This window comes from Lycorma delicatula, chromosome 13, assembly GCF_047948215.1.
Source record: "Lycorma delicatula isolate Av1 chromosome 13, ASM4794821v1, whole genome shotgun sequence".
Lineage (NCBI taxonomy): Eukaryota > Metazoa > Arthropoda > Insecta > Hemiptera > Fulgoridae > Lycorma > Lycorma delicatula.
Window position 1 is genome coordinate 39954158 of NC_134467.1, and position 20960 is coordinate 39975117.

At 33.4% G+C, this 20960-nt stretch overlaps 1 protein-coding gene across 1 annotated transcript in view; it reads left to right on the plus strand.

Annotated features, from left to right (window-relative positions):
• sog (chordin short gastrulation) overlaps positions 1-20504 on the plus strand; it is a 245801-nt gene extending 225297 nt beyond the window's left edge. Inside the window, exons 10-15 of the mRNA XM_075381914.1 lie at positions 975-1220; positions 4409-4679; positions 8609-8733; positions 12818-13132; positions 18288-18381; positions 20055-20504. Of these exons, the coding sequence (XP_075238029.1) occupies positions 975-1220; positions 4409-4679; positions 8609-8733; positions 12818-13132; positions 18288-18329 (999 nt within the window). The 3' untranslated portion in view covers positions 18330-18381; positions 20055-20504. The remainder of the gene's footprint in view (positions 1-974; positions 1221-4408; positions 4680-8608; positions 8734-12817; positions 13133-18287; positions 18382-20054) is intronic.
• Positions 20505-20960: the final 456 nt, after the last annotated feature.

The window sequence follows — 20960 nt, forward strand, 5'->3', positions numbered from 1 at the left end:
AGTTACAAGAAGCAAGGTCAGATGAGTAGGGTGGGTGGGGAAAAACAGTGATCGAGTGTTTGGCCGAAAACTCACGAGTTCTGAAGGCTGAATGGGCTGGAGCGTTGTAGTGTTGAAAAAACCAGTCATCACTCTTCCACATTTCTGGCCTTTTCCGCCGAATAGCATCCCGCAGATGTTTGAAAACTTCTCTGATGGTCAGACGTCGATTTGCCCGAACCAGGGTGTTGATTTTATTTACGTGTGAGTCGTCAGTGACATGGAAGGACGTCCAGGATGCTCATCGTCTTCAATCGACTGACTCGACCATCTTTAAAACGTCCATGCCACTTAAAACATATCACACGCTTCATAGCAACATCGCCATAAACTGTCTTGAGCATATCAAAAGTTTCACTTGAAGATTTTACGAGTTTAACACAAAATTTCACAGCAACTCTTTGCTCGTTCAAGTCACTCATTCTAAAATCTGCCAAACGAAAAAACACACTTGTCAAACAACCGCGTAGCTAAGCAACCAATTTGTAATCAAAAAACTGTATTGTAATCAGCTGATCTGTACGAACATGATGATGCCAAGCGGATTTGACTGGAACCAACTGGACCCGTGGAATTCAAACAGTCTAGGTATTTTTTGAACAGACCTCATGTGTATATATATAGAATAATACTAATGCATGATAAGTCTATTTCAACTGCACCTTGAGTAAACTGTTTCCATTTGAGATATATTGTAATGAAATTTATTGTTGAGTTATTCATGAGTTAGTCATATTATGAGTTGTATTATTTATGAACTTTTTGATGAATGATAATTTTTTAATGCTTGGGAATGGTTCTTTATTTATCCACTACGTTTTAAGGGTTAATCTAACATAAATTTAACAAATAATAATTTTTGTTAAATAAAAATCAAACTAAAATTTTTAATAATTAATTATTATTAATTTATCATTTGTTTGATATTTCTAAAGGTGGTGTTAGCAGGATTAGTTCCAGAAAATCATCCATTAGAATTATATCTTGAAGAGATTCCATTCGTTGCACCAGGTGCACCTGTGTCTAGAAGATTACTGGCAGAATTTAGTTCTATACAATTAGAAGATTTCATTTTAGGAATGTCACCACATGAATTAATTAAATTAGATTCGGGCGTCGTTTATTTTGATATAAAAGATACAACTACACAGAAATCGATTCTTAAAACTCAATGGAAAGATGTATGTTTTTAAAATTATTTTTTTTATTTATAAGGTTATTTTTTAATTTGCTTTATTAAAATGATGACAAAGCACTGCAAATACAGAAGTATTTTCTTAAATGTCTTTTTGTTTCATAAAAAAAATATTTAAAAAAAATATATGTTTTTATAAAAAATTGTGAAAAAAAGAAAAAAATTATTACAAATTAAAAAAAAATTTTTTTATTAACTTTGAAAGATTGTGGGGTTCATCTTCCAATATTACTGTTACCAAGAGAAGAGCAAGTGCTAAAATAAAAACAAAAAAATTAGATATTATGTTTAATTTAAAAAAAGAAATAATGAATTTAGGTAATTTATAATTATATAAATACTACCAGCCTGTCTAGCCAGAACCGGGCCTTGAAGCTCAGATCAGCCCAGGTGAATCCCAGAGCCAATACAGGTGCTCCTTGGGGCCTACCCCATGGCCGCAGAGCTTGCTTTATTTGTCATTATCAATTTGCGAGGGACTGGCACAGAGCTTGCTTTATTCTGCATTCCCATCTACTCAGAGGACTCCACACCCTGGATATCCGCACTGTACATCATCCTCATAGTTATAAAAATAATACTGATAAATAATAATTGTTGTATTCAGGCTTTATAGAAACCAGAGAAAGAAACTAAATTACAAAAGATAGAATAATAATAACTACAGTAAATAAAGTACACACACTTTTGACCAAAAATTCATAACTTGTTTCTTTGTTGTGGTGGCAGAAATATAATAATGAAGAAGAAGGATTAATCTATTTTTTCCTTAATGAATATCTTTAATTCACAACTTCACCCTCCTTGAGGGCGAAGAAATAATTAATATTTTTAATATTTTAACCTTGTTAAGGGAGCTAGGGCCTTGGTCAATGGCTTATAAAACCTTCCCTGGGATAACACGAATGTATCCTGAAAATTTGAAAGTAATCAGTCAGTTGGTTCTCATATATGCAGTAACAAATAAACAAACAAAGATTTATATATATATATATATATATATACATTTCTGAATAACTGAAATCTGTTAGATTGAGAGTCTATCTGATGCTTGCAAAAGTTAGCCTTTAACCTACTAACAAATACCCTGTTTAAATTTTGAAAATCGGATGATTGTTTGCAGAGATATATAAGAGCACCCCATTCTAACTTTTAAAACAACAACCCAGGGGCACCCCGTTTGTTACCGGTTGATGGTGATGACATGACTGGTTTAGCCTCTCACGAGGTGCTCGTAAACCTCATCACTCTAGCCTTACTTGCATTCATCAAGGGAAGCCCATTCATTATTAATAAACAGAAATTTTTTTATATTTATTTAATATTATTTTATTTGATGTAAATTTAATTCTGTTATTTTTGTAATATTATTGTATTCATTTGATTGATTCGAATCATTCATTTCAAACCCAGCTCACACCGTGATAGAAACTCACAGTTCATTAAATCAATTCATTAAAGTTTGTGCTTCAACCGGCAAATCTCCACTACTACATATATTTATTTATTTTTTTGAGATTTTTCAAGATGAAATATACCTAGAAATTTCAGTTATGCCAAGAAACTTGGGTAAAAATTTGATTCCGATTAATCGAGTAGTTTTTTTGTTTATACGAAACAAAGAAAAATCCTTTTCCTCTTTATGTAATAGTGTAGATAATTTAATTTTTACATTATAAAAAATGTTCAATTTGAACTAATTTTGATTTTAGATATATATGTATATTTCTCAAACTAAATTTTTAGCTACTGTCGGTTCTGGGTATGTGTATATGTACACACATACACAAACGGGTTGGGTGTGTGTGTGTTTAGGCAAATGAAATTACTGCTACTGGCTTGCCAGACCGACATAGCTGCACATAACTGGCCATAATCTGTTGTAATTGATGCATAAAAGCTGTCTTATATGGACGGAATTGAAGATCGATTTTCAAAATTTTCCTAACCAATTCCCATCCAAAACATTGAACAAGCAGGCTTTAGGTCAAAACAAAGTTACACCGACCAAGTTCTCTCGCTCACAACATACATTGAAGTGGGGTTCCAAAAAAATCTTAAAATGGGACCTCTGGATGAAAGGCCGAGATGCTACCACTCGCGCCACGGAGGCCGGCTTAATAATAATTAATAGAATGCGTCTACTTCACGCACTCCAAATTTCCATACACAAGACCCTCGTGGTTTATGTGATTGTGTGGCTGAACATTACTGGTTAACATAATTTTTGGATTTGTGGATTGTTAAATGCAACATACACATGCCCTGAGGTATTTTATTGTCTTTATGCATTGCACAGAATTTATATTCAGCCTGGCTTCCAGTAGTTAATATTATAAATGTGTTTGGAGTCCCACAACGCTATCAAGAGGATTTTTTTTTAAAAGGGTTGTGTTTTGCATTTTTTCAATCGTAGCGAATTGTAATGCCACTATTTTGTGCTCTGCAGTTTTTCTTCTGGTTAGTAAACCGTGATGCATTCAAGTTTCTTCTCCCATCAAAATATTGAAATGGAAGTAATCTCCCTTTCATGATAATATTTCAGAAGTTGTTTACAATATTCCTTTCGTTGTTGTTTGTTCTTTTCTGTGAGTTTGTATAGCACCTACCATGAACAAATTTTACAGTACTCTGGTTGTGCAATCATTTTTCCTACTCAATCTTTCCATATGCCTATCTCTGGGTGGGAATGCGTTGTTGTGTGATGCGACAGTCATGTTGAATCAATTCATCCTTCTCCTTTTGATGCTTCTCATAGTCATAGAACTAGTCAATTACTGGAAGGTTCATCCTCAATATTCCTTTACTGGTCTGAGTCACAAAATTTTATTGCCCACCTACTCAGAGTTTTCAATCCACAATTTATCACCATAAACAGCTTTTACGTGACAGTGAATGTCCATAGCATTCACTTTTTCTGTTGTTAAGAATTCAGTCATTTCATGTTGTTTTTAACATACCAATCCTATTTGGCCCATAATAATGGCAACAGACAAAAATGAGATGTAGGTCAATGAATTTTGAAAAGTTAGTAGTTATGAAATGAAGCTACAAGGTGTCACCTGTGTGACATTTTGTTTTCTCATTATATTTCAGTTGCACCTCATATAAATTAAATTTACTTGTTCTAGTAATCAATTTTTGATAATTATTATTGTTATTATATTATTACAGATATCAATACCAATGTCATGTCTTCCGCATTATTCTGATAACAATGTACCAGCAATAAATTTTAATAATGATGGTATAGCACCAGAAACAGCAGCATGTTTTCACGGTGATAGATTTCACGATGAAGGTACTCAATGGCCATCTACTATAGAACATTGTGTTATGTGTACTTGTCGACATGGACGTGTTAAATGCGATAATGTTATATGTCCAGCAACTTCATGTACTAATCCGGTTTTAAAAAGTAATCAGTGTTGCCCTTCATGTGAGGGTAAGTTAATATAAATAATTATTTTAATTGTTATCTTATGATAAGATTATAACATTTTTGGAAGTTTTTAGTTGTTTAACAATTGTGGACAACCATTCTTTTTTATCCTGTGGTGAGTCTTTTGGTTTTTCTTAGCCTTTTGCAAGATCACATATTCAAACATTTAGCAAAGAATTACTTTAAAATTGTTATTGTATTATTTATTAAATTTATTATTATTTTTTTTATTAATTTAACTTATACTATATCTTTTTTACTTTGCTAGCTGTAGTTTTACTGGTATAAGTACCCTCTCATGTCAAATTTTTGCAGAGCTTATTGTTTCAGTAGACTCTCAAATCAAAAAACACAAGTTGACAAACAAAAAAATTCCAGAATATGTCCATGTTAGCCTGCTTTTTCCTTAATTTCTTCAGAATTTCAGATGAATTTTGGCAAATTATTTCTGTATATGGGTCATTTATGCCATATAGTTTTGGTTACAAGTACGAGGGTTATTTTTTTTCAAGGTCCGATCGGTCACTAAATTAAAACCACAGTGAAAATAAAAAATTTTTTATTTGTAACAAGTACTTACATAGTTACACTATTTCTCTACATAGTCGACACTCCGATTTAGACATTTGTCGTAGCGTGGTACCAACTTTCCAATACCCTCATCATAGAATGGAGCCGCCTGTGTTTTCAGCCATGTTTCTACGCTGGTCTGCAGCTCTTGGTGGAATTCATGGCACGACCATCACTGCAGCCTCATACTGCGTGACTCTTCAACGTCTACGAAGGGCAATTCAGAATAAGTGGAGAGGAATGTTGTCATCAGGCGTTGTCTTTCTCCATGACAATGCTCGGCCACACACTGCAACTGTAACAAGAAGCTCTTGTAGCGTTTTCATCGGGAAGTGTTTAATCACCCATCATACAGCCCGGACTTGGCTCCATCCGATTTTCACCTCTTTGCTCACATGAAATGCTGGCTAGGAGTTTGGTACAGACATCGAGCTGCAGACCAGTGTAGAAACATGGCTGAAAACACAGGCGGCTCCGTTCTATGATGAGGATATTGGAAAGATGGTACCATATTACGATAAATGTCTAAATCAGAGTAGCGACTATGTAGAGAAATAGCATAACTATGTAAGTACTTGTTACAAGTAAAAAATTTTTATTTTCACTGTGGTTTTAATTTCATGACTGATCGGACCTTGAAAAAAAAATAACCCTCGTAGTTAAATGGGCAGGGAAATAAATGCGTCTTGCATTTCAGAATTTTACTTTAGGATAGATAACTTTATTCCTGTACATTTATGTCCCTTAAGTAGCTAAGTTTTGATGTCAAAGGTTTAAATTTGAAAACAGTGAACTGGCATTATTATAAAGGAACTTCTGATAATGTTGAAAGAAAGAGTCAGAAAAAAATCAGATCTTTGAAAAAATGGTTTCAAATTTCATTAAGATAATGTGCCTTTCATACAGTAGTTTCTATGAAGTAGTTTTGGACCAACAAAACAGAACTGTATTGGAACATTCTCTATATTCACCAGATCTGGTATCATGTGACTATTTTCATTTCTTTAAAGTGAGATTTGTGCTTAAAGGAACATTTCTTGAGTCGTGGTAAAAAAGAAAAAGGCAGATGTTTTTAAAACAACTGACGTATACCATGCCTTTGAAACAGTGGTGCATCAGTGTGTAATTGTGAATGAGACAAAGTTTAAAAATATATTTTTTATGGAGGTTCCGGAGGCTAAACAGAAAAACAAAGAATACTAGACAGTGGATACCAGTGTATTTTAGTGGATTTTTTCCCTTGTTTAGCCTGCCGGAATTATCGTCAGGTATTAATTCAGAGGATGATATGTATGAGTGTAAATGAAGTGTAGTCTTGTACAGTCTCAGGTCAACCATTTCTCAGATGTGTAATTAATTGAAACCCAACAATCAAAGAACACCGGTATCCCACGATCTAGTATTCAAACCCGTATAAAAGTAATTGCCTATACTAGGATTTGAACGTTGGAACTCTTGACTTTGTAATCAGCTTATTATGATGTGACTTTTTCATTAACTATGTTTAGTTAATTTATCTCTTTTCAGTTAATTTTAGGATTAAATAACTGGATTTTAAATAATAGTAAAAAATTTACTGGATTTTTTTGCTGATTTGAGAACACGCATTCACCACTACACCACCCGATTTTCATAGAAGATTTTTTAAAACTATCCAGGAAAGTCTCCCGGATATGTTCCATATTTTCTTCAAATACCCTCAATTGTTCTCTACTCTTCCCTTTACCCAGAAATCCGGTCGTTTCATAACCATTGACAAATGTTATTGTCGTTTAAAGACTAATAAGTAAACATGTCGAAGTATAAATACATATTCACATTTACCAAACTGCAAAATATATACAATTTTCTGTTCAGGAGTCGCCATCTTTGCTAATTGCGCTGACAAACGGAAAGATATGGAATCAGTCTACAGTTATGCTGGTAACTTAGACTGCCCCTTTTACTCTTTCATTGTACATGGGTGATTCAAAGAAACGGGAAATTTTGAAAGTTGTGTTGGTAGCCGTGGGCGATTGGTACCACTTGATAAGTGGGTCCTTGGAGTGGTGCGCAACGTGCATTTGCTATCAAAGCGTTTTACAAAAACAATGACAGTGTGGAGGGAGCGCGTAGAGAATTTGGCCGTCATTTTAATCTGGGACGGCACGACCGTGTTCCATCAGCACATGCAATAAAAACACGGATATCTAATTTTGAGGGAACCGGTTCGGCGATGAAAAAGAAACCTCCAGGCCGCGAGCGAACCGTCCGTACACCACAGAATGTTCAAGCTTTACAAGATGCTGTCACACGAAGTCCACATCGGTCAATCTGTCGTCTCTCAGCATCTTTACAATCGCATAGTTCAAGTGTTCGAAGAATGTTAGTGAAGGACTTGCAATTCCATCCGTACAAGTTGCAGATCGTCCAGTAACTGAAACCGAACGATGCAGTTGTGCGAGCACAATTCTGTAATGTAATGCTTCAGAAGATAAACGATAACAAAGAGTTTGTTTACGAACTGTGGACGTCAGACGAAGCGCATTTCCATCTCAGTGGATTTGTTAACGAGCAAAATTTCAGATACTGGGCACAAGAAAATCCTACGCAGCTACACCAGTGTCCGTTGCACAGCCAGAAAGTGACCGTGTGGTGTGCTATGTCATCTTACGGTGTTATAGGCCCTTATTTTTTTGAGAATGACAACGGTCTTGCGATTACAGTGACGTCGGCTCTTTACGTAGCCGTGCTTGAAACCTTTGTTGTGGAACAACAAAAGAGATTTCCACCGATTCTTAACACAGCCTGGTTTCAACAAGACAGAGCAACGTCACATACTGCACGAATATCGATGGCAGCTGTACGCCAATTGTTTGGACATGTCATTTCATGAAACGGTGACATTAGATGGCCTCCCAGATCGCCTGATCTCTCAGCTTGCGATTACTTTTTGTGGGGTCACCTTAAAATCAAAGTGTTCCACAGTAGACCTGCTACAACGGAAGAACTGAAGGCAAAGATCCGAGAAGCAATTGCGGAAATTCCAGTCGAGATGTTACGTCAAACCGTGAACAATTTAACGAAGAGACTTCGTGAGTGTTTACGTAGAAGAGGAGGTCACCTGGAAGATGTCATCTATAAAAAATAACTAAAATGTATGTATCCTAAAATGGCAACATTTGTACAATTACATGAAATAAAATTCATTTTCTAAAAAAAATTTTTCATTAACGTTATTTAATTTTAAAAATTTCCTGTTTCTTTGTATCACTCTGTATGTTGTACATTTTTACTGCAATTTTTCTTCTTTTATTTAGCAGAAGTAAGAAGTAACGTTATTATTTTTATTAATATAGTTTCTTTGTAATTCTTTATTACAGATAATTCTGATACAAATATGACTGGAAGTTGTCAACTAGCTGGGCAAACATTTCCTGCTGGTGCTACATGGCATCCATATCTTCCACCAAACGGATTTGATTCTTGTGCCACATGTACTTGTAATGTATGTATTAACCATTTCTTTTGAGATTAGAAATTAAAAAATAATAATCATTAAGTTTTTTGTATGATTATTTTATTAATAAATTATAATTTTTTTTTTTAAATTTCGTTTGAATCATCTAGGATTGCATTAAAAACATACTTTTACTTTGCATTTTGTTTCTTTTTCTTTCGTTCTTTAACTAACTTTGTCTCTCTTTCTCTTTTACAGATAATTTTCTTCCCCTTTTCCTCTTAGTTTTTCATAAAAACTCAAAAATATTATTTTTATTTCTGTTCAAAATTTCATGTTTAATATTTAATTCTATACATCTTTTTCGATTTTTTGAACTTGATTATTTCTAGTTTTTAATTCAGAAAGATAATTTTTTCCCCCTAATGTGTACATTGCATGGCTCAATGAGATATGACATGGAAATGAGGTGTAGTCTTGTACAGATTCAGGCCGACCATTCCTGAAACAAGATAATTAAAGATTCTTTTTTTTTAATTTGTTGTCTTCCATTCTTTTTGAATATCCATATAAATGTAACCTTCTTTTACTTATACAGGCCATTATATTTTCAAATTTCTGATAAATTTATTCGTTTTGCCTTAAAATATTTTGTTAATTTTTCACATTTAAGTTTAAAATCGTTCTTAAAATTTTCCTTTCTTTTGTAATTTTTTTCCAGTCTTGATTCTTTGTCTACCATCATCATTTCTGCTACTTATCATATAAGTAAGCAAATGGTTGTGTTGGTGTCTTAATTTTATATATATATTTATAGGTAGTCTGGTGGTTAAACTTGTCATCACAAAATCAGCTGATTTTTGAAGTTCAGAGTTCTAAGGTACAAGTCCTTGTAAAGGCAGTTGCTATTGTATGGATTTGAATGCTAGACTATCGATGCTCTTTGGTGGTTGGGTTTCAATTAACCACACATCTCAGGAGTGGTCGTCCTGAGATGAAGAAGTGGTCGTCCAGAAGTGTTGAAGAAGATCCAAAAACATCCGTTCATCATCGTTCGCAGCAATTAAACATCAAACGATCCACATTATTCAACATTTTGCATCGTGATCTCCATTTAAAGGCTTATAAGATCCAGCTGACCCAAGAATTAAAACCAGCTGACCACACATTGCATCGGCAATTCGTTTCTTGGGCCATCATAAAACAAGAAGAAAATGAGAATTTTCTTAACAAAATAATCATCACCGACGAAGCCCATTTCCAGCTCATTGGCTACGTCAACAAGCAGAATTGCCGCATTTGAGGTGAAGAGAATCCAAGAGTTATCTTAGAGCAACCATTACATCCACAAAAAGTAACGGTTTGGTGTGGTTTGTGGTCCAGAGGAATCATCGGACCATATTTTTTTGAAAACGAAATTCGGAAATGCGATTATGGTTAATGGAAATCGCTACAGGGAGATGATCCGAAGCTTTTTGTGGTGGAAAATTGATGATTTAGACGTAGAGAATATGTGGTTTCAACAGGATGGTGCCACTTGTCACAGCAAGAGAAACAATGGATTTTTTGAAAGAAAAGTTCGAGGAGTAAATTGGCCACCAAGATCGTGCGATTTGACACCTTTAGATTTTTTTTGTGGGGTTTTTTGAAATCGAAAGTGTACAGCAATAATCCCACAACAGTTCAAGAGCTTAAAACCAACATTATCGAGCAGATATCAACCATTGACAACAGTTTATTGAAAAACGTGATTGATAATTTTGGTAAAAGATTGCGAGCCTGTCGAGTCCTTAGGGGGGGATCACTTGACTGACATAATTTTTCACTTTTAACCGGAATCTAGTTGTAATAAACTGAAATAAAAATATTTTTAATATCTGAAAATAAAGTATTTTTTTTATTAAAATTAAAATGATACCTCAATGTTGGTCACCCCATTTATATAAAATCATCAGAAGATAATTATTTAAAAGAACTTGAACATTTTACATCAGCAGTTCAAAAAATTATTCACTGGATGGATTGTAGCTGTATAACTTTAAATATGGTTGAAATTATTACATTTTGTTTTATTAGATAGATATAATATTAATGATTGCATGGAAAGAATTCCTATGAAAAATAACGATATTATTTTTATTTGCCATAAAATGAAACTTCTTGGTGTTTTATTTGATTAAAAATTACCTTAACATGATCAAATTGATTTTTTTTGTAACAAAATCAAACTGTATTGTTTTGCTTTGAGGTGTTTTAATAAAACATTAAGTTTGTCATCATTAATAAATATTTATTATCGTTACATATATTATTGTCTGAAATATAATATCATCTCTTGGGATTCCCTCAAAAAATCTAACCAAATTTTCAAGATACAAATATGGGTTGTCAGATTGTTGTTTGGTGCCCAAAAATATGTATCACGTAGACCAGTATTTCTCGACCTGCAGAGGTCATGACACCTGTGGGCGTTGCAGTGATATGAAAGGGTGGAGAGGTCATGAAATTAGCCTACAACTTAACACGTAAACAATAATATTATAATTTTATAAAAAAAAAAAATTATTTATTATAAACATTTTACTTACACATGTGTAGAAAATAAATACATAAGTACCATGTAAAGAAAATAAATTTATGAGATGAGATGGTTGCGTTTGTTTTCTATTTAAAAGTTTCTCCATATGTGGATCTATGTTAAAAATGCACAAAAGTAAATTGTTTTCAAGTGATAAGAGACGATTCCTATATTTAGTTTTTAGCGTAACCATAGATAAAAAACCTTTTTCACAGAGATAAGATGTGGTAAAAGGAATTAATATTTTCAATGCTTCTGCAACTTAATTTCCATATTCATTTCTACGAGCAAGCCAAGATGTATCCAAATCTTCAGATATGAACAGTCATAATGTTTTATCAGCAGACATTTCGACGATAAATCTCAACAGGTAACTTAGCAGCTGTAACAACGTTTTCACTAAATTGATTCAGTACCCATCTCGTCAAGAAATCATTTTTACCTTCCGGGAAATACTTCACCTACTGAATCTTTAGTTCATAAAAATGTATCTTTATGCTATCCAAGCTGTGGTGAATAATACTGTGTTCTTCATCCATTTGATTTGCAAATAAAAACTTGTTGATTTCTCAAAGTAAGTATGTAATTTTCTTTTGTAAAATTCCAAGGGTTTGCGTTTACAATCCGGATGTTTAGTTTAAGAATGTCAAATTAATTTTGATGGCTTCATGCTGTCATCAGAGAAGACTTGAAAGCAAACTATGCACTATAGCTTTCTGTCCAATGAGGTAAAACTATAATTTAAATAACTGTCATACATTCAGAGTTTCTTGTTGCATTGAGTTTGCCTTAGGCCATTCTTTGAGCTAGTGGTTGTATGTACTGCCAATAGTATTGTACATTGTGTCAGTCTTAAGGATTGCAAAATCCTTATTATACTAATTGAACAAGAGTCATCATTTATTCATCTTTGCCGAATAGTAATTGTGTTAGGTTTGGATATGTACCGCCTCATCGAGGGCCCTTCAAAGCTATTTTTGTTCAAATTCTGAAGGGTGCGTGGCAAAGAATTGGCAGTGACTGCCAAACTGCAGTGTCTGCTTACACCACTTGGGTGCGTGGTGTAATCTGTGGTATTGCGTGATTGCTTACTCAGCCAGGTTGTAGTGTAGCCAATCCAACAGCGGATAAGAGGTGCATGTAACAGGAGGATATATAGGTGTCCAGCTGTCTACTGTGGGCAATCATCATGTTTTTGGGTTCGCCCATTTGAGTTAGTAAGTAGGTATATATTTAGATATATATTTCTTCAAATAAGGCGTCAATTATTTAGTCAAAATAAAAATCTAACTAATAGTGTTAATCCAATTTTTATTTTTATAGCCGTAACCTGCTTGGTCCAAGTCCAAGTGGGTCTTTTACCTTTTTACTAAGCTTTTACCAAGTGGTCCAAGCTCACTTTTTAATAAATTAAAAAAGTGAGCTTGAAAATGAAAAACAGTCAGTCATATATGTAAGTTACGTGTGCTTACGCTACACTTGAAAATAAATTGGAAAGTGTTAAAAACATAATTATTTTGAAAATTATTTAATTTATTTTAATATTTTTTACAGAGCACAAATTTAAAAGTAAAATGTACACGAGTTGAATGTCCACCTTTACCGTGTGATGAAAGTGTTGCTGTAAGAAAAAGCGGTTGTTGTAAAATTTGTCCGAGTCAGATACCTGGATCAGAAACAAGTATTTCAACTGTGGATACAATGGGTTGGCTTGGTGATCAACAAGATTCTTTTACTAAAACAAAAGCTGAAATATTAGCATCTGGTGGTTGTAATTATCCGTTTGGTGGTCCTTATGAAAATGGACATGAATGGCATCCAAGAGTTTACTCCCACGGTGAAGTGAAATGGGTAAAATGCCATTGTAAGGTCAGTTAATTTTTTTTTTTTAAAGTGTAATAATTAACATTATGTTAATAGAAATTAATGGATAATCATCTAATATAAAGATTCTATTCCTATATAACTTACTGTTAAAATTTAGTCAAACCTCACTAATTTGAATCTCAAGGGACCTGTATTTTTTCAAATTAACGGAGTTTTCTGTTTAGAGAAGTGAAATAATGAAACTCAAAAATTGTACAGAAAATTTTCAAAATTTATGTTAATCTATAATAATGTACTGCAGAACTAAATTACGTTAGAAAAGACAAAATGTGTATAATACAGGGTAATTTTTTAGTCCTGTTACCCAATTGTTAATGTCTGATAATTTTTTCGTAAGAAAGGGAAATTTTGTTTTGTGACACGAAGTTGGTAGTGCTACTCAACCGGTATAGATACGGCAGTGTGAGTCGATTCTCCTTTAGCTGTGTAAACTTTTGTGCCGTTTCCGGTCATGTTACGAACAGAATGTCTTTTACTGTACAACGAGTTTTCATTCTTGAACAATATTTTGCTATGAAATCGTACACGAGTGTAAAAGAACATTTCAAATTAAATTTGTTTGTGTTTCTCCACCAGAAAAAATGTCAATTTCTAGGCTAGCAAACCGATTTCGAGAGACAGATAGTGTTTGCAACAGAAAACGTAGCGGTCGACCGACTCGCTTGACAGATGATGTTTTAGAGAATGTGGAAACAAGATTGCTCAATTCTCCATGGAAAAGTTTACGAAAACTTTCCACGCAAGTCGGTTTGTCATATTCGAGTGTTCAGAAAGCCGGTAAAAAAATGAAATTGTATCCGTATCGCGTAAGATTAGTCCAAGAGCTTCAGCCTCCAGATTTAAACAAGCTATTGCAATTTTTCTGTTGGTTTAGGTCTCTCATAAACGATAACGGAATAAAATCTTTAAACACAGTGTTCTTTAGCGATGGAGCTTGGATTCATCTCGATGGTTATGTGAACAGTCAAAACTGTCGAATTTGGACGGTTGAAAATTCTAACGCTTAGGATTAAACACAAATCTTTGCAGCCTAAAATTGGTGCGATATCTCGTCATCGTATAGTCGGATCCGTATTCAATGAACAAACAGTAAATGGTGAAGTGTATAGGAATATTGTGCACCAATTTGTGTCCCTCCTGGAACCTCAAGAACAGTATTGCTGTTTTCAGCAAGACGGCGCTACATGCCACACGTCTTGAGAAACCGTGGATTTTCTGCAAGAGTTCTTTGATGATCGAATAATAAGCAAGGGCTTATGGCCTCCAAGGTCCTCAGACCTCACGTCTCCTGACTACTTTTTGTGGGGCTATATTAAGTCTGAGGCCTTTAAAAACAATCCTTACACTATTGATGAACTTAAGTCAATATTACAGACTTAATCACGAATATTTCCGATGCAACTCTTAAAAAGGTTTCTGCTAATATGCTGAAAAGAGTCCGTGCGTGTATAACCGCAAGGGGTGGGTATGTTGAGCATCTTCTTTATCAATTATGTACGTAGTAGCTTTTATTAAATCTCTTTTGTAAGTAACAAATACATTTTTTTATTCCACCTAAATTTCCCTTTCTTAAATTACATTTAAAATTGGGTAACAGGATTAAAAAATCAATCTGTATTATGTAAAGATTAAAAAAAAAAGAAAAAAACAATATAATACTGTTAAATATTTCTTGAAAAAAGGCTGTAATTTTTTTTTTGAGTTTTCTTCTGTCAGATTTGAAAGACAAAAGGCATTTTCATTCTTTACAAATACACCATCTTCTACCTTGCTTGAACTTACGAAGAGTGTTCATAGGTTATTTATGGTTGATTTCGCATCTTTTGCTGTAATTGTAATTTCTACTTGTTCCGTTTTGTCTTTATTGGAATCCTTATCAGTGGTTGAATGTGACACAGACAAGATGATATTGTCATCAAAATGTGCGAACAAGTCAAATGAAATTTTGTCCGAACTAATGTTAAAGTTACAAATTACACTCTACTCTTCTTCTGAAATTGAGAGTGGGTCTACAAATTCATCTTAATTTTTTCTGGAAGAAAATCCGTAAGTTTTGAAGCAATTAAAAATTGTTTCCGAGCAGATATTACTTCATGCTTTGTCAGTGAACTGTGTAGCCTGTTATACGTTATACATGTTTACCTGCCATCTTCAATATCTGTTATAATTTCAAACACAACTTCGTTACTGTAGGGAGTTGTAAAATTTTTTATAATTCCTTTATGAAGTCCTTGAAATTTTTGAATAAAAGAAGGTGATTTAATTCGATTTAAAGAGAATTTCTCAAGGGGACAAAGTAGATATTTGATTTAGGTAGTTGTTTGAATTAAGGTGGTTCGATCTAGGAAGCTTTGACTGTATATTTTTAAGTACTTTTAGGGTTTTCTGATGGGCTACATCATTCTATAAATATTTCAAATTCTACTTTATGCCAGATTGGGCCTTTTTTTCATTTTGCAAATAATTTTTAAATCTTATTTTCCATACGTATTTTTCTTTTTCAGTCTTAAACATCGTTGTGTTACATTTTATTAACACTTAGAATTTTGTTTTCTGTGATTGCCAACATTGAAGATTATACACTAATATAATATTAATTTTTTAATATCAACTCTTTTGACTCTTTCAAAAAAGTTAGACAAGCTTACAAGATACAACAATAGGGTACCAATTCTTTGTTTGGTGTCTGAAAGTATGGCTCATGTAGATGGATATTTAGAAAATATTAAATTATCCTTCCATTTATATTTATAAATTTACAGTCTTCGCTAAAAAAATTATTTTTTAAAGAATCCACTTCTATTAAGCCAGACAACAGAACTGTTTTCATTTAAGTTTACAATATTTTGATTTACTAGAAATAGTCTATGTTTTTCTTTGCTATTTTTACGAAGTACAAGGAAGTATTGTAATACTATGCGATTACATTTTATTGTATGCAATAATTTATTACATTTTATTGTTGTGTAATACAATATATCAATTGTAATACAATACTTAATAGTATTGCAATCGTGAAAAATAGTGGTTTTCAGATTTCAACAGAAATATTAATTTTGATCATTCCTGAATCCATTTTGACTAGTTTCGGCATGATGTCCATACGTACATATGTATTTATCTTGCACAAGTCAAAAACGATTAGCCGTAGAATGTTGAAATTTTGGATTTAGGACTATTGTAACATCTAGTTGTGCATATCTCCTTTTGATTACAATCGACTGAACCAAAACTGTCCAAAAAAGCCTAAAATCCAAAAAAAAAAGTTTATTTTTTATTTTTTTCCTAACTGCAGTAAGAAGACCTTATTGAGAGCTTTTCAACGATTTATTGTTAGTGGTACTTACTTTCATTGGTTCCAGATTGAAGATTGTTAAGATTACTTAACATCTTGAGAATATAATTTTATTATAATCTCATGATAACCCAATGATTTGACAAGTGGTTTCAATAATTCAAGATTAATTGTTATTATAATTTTATTTAACAATGTTATTTGAGGTACTTGTAAACTCTGTTTCAAATTTATAATTAATCGAACTGAAATTTTGTTACCAGTGTACTTGTTAGAGTTCAATTAATGACATTATTTTAGGAATGGTTGGCCTGAGACTGGATTAGATCAAATACAGGGTTTGGCATATAAACCTGATGATTTTTGAAGGATAATAATTAAACTGTGTTTCGTACTGTTAAAACATTTAATATATCAAATTAAAGATCAATTTTTTCAATTTATAGGGAGTTACTTAAATAGATTTTTTTTTTATTTGAATATTATGTCCAAATGTTTTCCATTACTCCTCACACACTCACTTAACCTCATTCTAAAATTTAACATTGCTCGCTCAATCATCACTTGTAGAACTGCTTCAATTTCTCGTTGAATGGCCTCCTTAAGTTCTGCAATTGACTGTGGTCGACTACTGACTGAAGACTTTATGTTTGAGATATCCCCGCAGAAGAAAAATCACAAACAGCCAGATCAGGTGAACCCGCTGGCCAAGGAATGTCACCAAATCAGGAAATCAAATGTCCAGGAAAGGTTTCTCGCAGAATATCCATTGCGATTCTCGCCGAATGGGCGGTGGCACCATCCTGTTGAAACCAAATTTCATGTCCTTGAAAGTCTTTCGGTTTTGGTCGCAGAAATTCATTCAGCATGTTTATGTATCGATGAGATGTTACTGTTACGCTGCGATTTAACTCCTCAAAAAAATACGGGCCAATTATGCCGAACTTTGAAACTGCACACTGCACTGTAACATATCGACGGTGAAGTGGTTTTTCAAGTATTTGCCGTGGATTATGCGAAGCCCAATAACGGTAATTTTGTTTATTCACAAATCCTGACAGATGAAAATGCGCCTCACACTTAAAAGAATAATGGCATCCTGGTGGACATTTTCGTGGATGACCTCGCAAGCTGCTTTGCGAGACACCAAATCATTTGCATTAAGTTGCTGCACTAATATCATCTTATATGGATGGAGTTTCAGGTCGGCATGAAGAATTCGTCGTACACTTCGATCAGAAACGGTTAGCGCAGCAGCACGTCTTGCTGCTGAACGTCCTGGAGACCGCGTAACAGCTAACCTTTCAGCGTTAATATTTTCAGGCGTTCTCACAGTCGGTTTTTGTCCTGTTTGTTTCATTTTTAAAATAGACGATGTGTTCCTAAAATTCTTCCCTCGCAACAATATCGTATTTCTACTAGGAACAGACGCGTGTCGATTTAAATTGAAATGTCTGCAAAATAAATGCTGTGTTACAATAGCTCATTATTTTTAAATTAGGCTTTAATCACAAACGCTTGTTGTTCACCCGACCTTGACATACTGGCTACTGAAATAGCATGAATATACCTGTCGATGTACCTTCTCATTGACAGTGGTGCCAACATAACAATTACTACAAAATCGTCATTTATATGCCGGACCCTGTACCTTGATGTAACCCTGGTTTTGTTATTAACTACTTCCTCCCATTTGTGATGTAATATAAACAATAAATTGAATTAGATTCATTGAAGTAGATAGTAATAGATCAATTTATAGATTATAAATTGAAGTATGTTTATTATTTAAAAAATTTTAATTGATTTTATTATTATTATATTTTGGATTTTGATTTATAGGATGGAAAAGTCAGATGCGAACGTAATAAAAAACATCATTGAGTTAAGAAAAAAAAAATCATTTTGAAAAGGAAAACTTAAAACTCGCTAAGATGTAAGTTTTTAAATTTTATTTAATATATTATTAGTTCCTTGAACAATACATTTACACTAAATTAAATTATATTTCTTTGTTGGGTCTGCTAGTGTGTGGTGGATTAAAGTACATTGAAAATGTACTTTACAAAAATAAAGTAAAATTGATTCTGTTTTGTGAAAAATGGTATAAGGAAATGTTTTTAGAATGGTTGATATTCAGCATAACAGGTGGTGTTAAATACCATGGTGACATCTATAAAACTAAAACTTAGTTTTTCCCATTAACTGGTTCATAAATCTTTGAAGACAATTTTTTTCTTTTGTATGAGGGTTATTTTTTTTCAAGGTCTGATCGGTTGCGAAATAAAAACACGTGCAAAAATCGGATGAACCTTTGCGCATACGTGTTGCGCAATGTCTCTAGTATGGCCTTCAATCATGCCTTGTCACTTCATTTAGTTCTGAACATACAGCTAGCACATAAACATGTCTACAACAATAGCATCTCCCGCCAAGTGTGAAGTGCGTATGGTAATTCAATTTCTTCTGGCTGAGAGGTGTAATGCAGATGAATAAGTAATGTGTACGGTGAAACTTCAATGAGTGACAGCAAAGTGCAACAATGGTGCAGGAACTTTAAAGCAGGACGTACAGATGTTCATGATGCAGGCAGTCAGAGAAGGAAGGGAGTGTCAGTCGATGATCTCATTAAGCGATTGGATGAGGCAATTCCAGAAAATCGTTGGTTCACAATTTCTGTATCGAGTGATTCGTTTCCTGAAATTTCGAGGTTAGTTCTCTACACCATTGTGATTGAGAGACTTCAGTACCGCAAACTGTGTGTGAGATGGGTTCCCAAGATGCTGCCTGACCATCACAAAACAGTGAGAATGGATGCCTCCCTAACGTTTCTCCAGCGCTACCACAATGAAGGAGAAGATTTTTTGAACAAAATTGTCACAAGGGACGAGACATAGGTCCATTTCGAAAATGAAGAAACAAAAGAACAGTCCAAACAGTGGATGCATTCTCATTCTCCCAGTAAACCAAAGAAGTTCAAGCGAACCTCCAACAGAAAGTGTATGGCTACTGTGTTCTGGGACCGGAATGGAGTTCTCTTGGTGGAATTCATGGAACTTGGCACGTCCATCACTGCAGCCTCATACTGGGTGACTCTTCAACGTCTACGAAGGGCAATTCAGAATAAGCGGAGAGGAATGCTGTCATCAGGCATTGTCTTTCTCCATGACAATGCTCGGCCGCACACTGCAACTGTAACAAATAAGCTCCTGCGGCGTTTTCGTTGGGAAGTGTTTGATCACCCACCATTCAGCTCGGACTTGGCTCCATCCGATTTTCACCTCTTTGGTCACATGAAATGCTGGCTAAGAGGACAATTTTGGCACAAATATCGAGCTGCAGACCAGTGTAGAAACATGGCTGAAAACATGGGCGGCTATGTTCTATGATTAGGGTATTGGAAAGTTGGTACCACGCTATGACAAATGTCTAAATCGGAATGGTGACTATGTAGAGAAATAGCATGACTATGTTGTTGACTACTTGTTACAAATAAAAGATTTTTTATTTTCACTGTGGTTTTAATTTCGTGACTGATCGACCTTGAAAAAAAAATAACCCTCGTATTTTATCAGAATTATTTTAAAATTATTTACTTTTTATTTTTAGATCTTTATCAAGAATGGTATGTGGCCTTTATTGGTGGAATTATTAAATATTAGTATTAATTAGTTCGGGAGTGAAGCCAACAAATTCAAGATCAAATTAAAAATAAAGAAGATCTGTCAAGGTATACAAACAACCAGCTTTACTGTTTCTCTTTAAGTGCCTTTGATTTTTACCTGATATACGTATTAAAATGACTTTTTATTATCTATTTTAATAAGACAAATTTTTAAATAACATTTTAATCTTTTCTTTATATAAATATAAAATAAATTAATTAAATTACAATCAATTTTATGTTGTGTTATGTAATATATGTTTATATGTATAACATAATTTGTATGTATATTTATTAATATAAATGTTATGTTAATGTATTTTTTGTTCGTGTCTTTTTTTTTTTTACTTTTTGATTGTATGATTGCATATTGTATATGTATGTAAAAGGGTCGTTTTTGTATGTGTAATATTTTTTTTTGTATGTATATATGATAAAGGGCTGGAACCCAAATTATAAATTGACAGGTTTTCTGTTTTGTATGAAAATATTTTGGAGTGCTATCCAAAAGTTTATGAAATTACACTATTAATAAAAAAAAATTATTATCGAAATTGTGTAGTGGAAATTCCAAAAACTTATATTAGATTTTCATCTGTTTATGTTATATATTCTAGAAATCTCTTATTGTTAGCATATTCTATATCTTTATTATTTTTTATTAAAATTTTTATCAATTTTACATTTGGAAACCGCAAAAAAAAAAATTGTTGTTAGATTTGGTTAAATAAAATATTTGTGAAAGATACCTATCAATATTTTGAAATCCAAAAACCATTCTATGACAAGGATAGTGCATCATTTCCACAATTTTCCGGTAAACCATCTAATTGTTATATCATATATTAGAC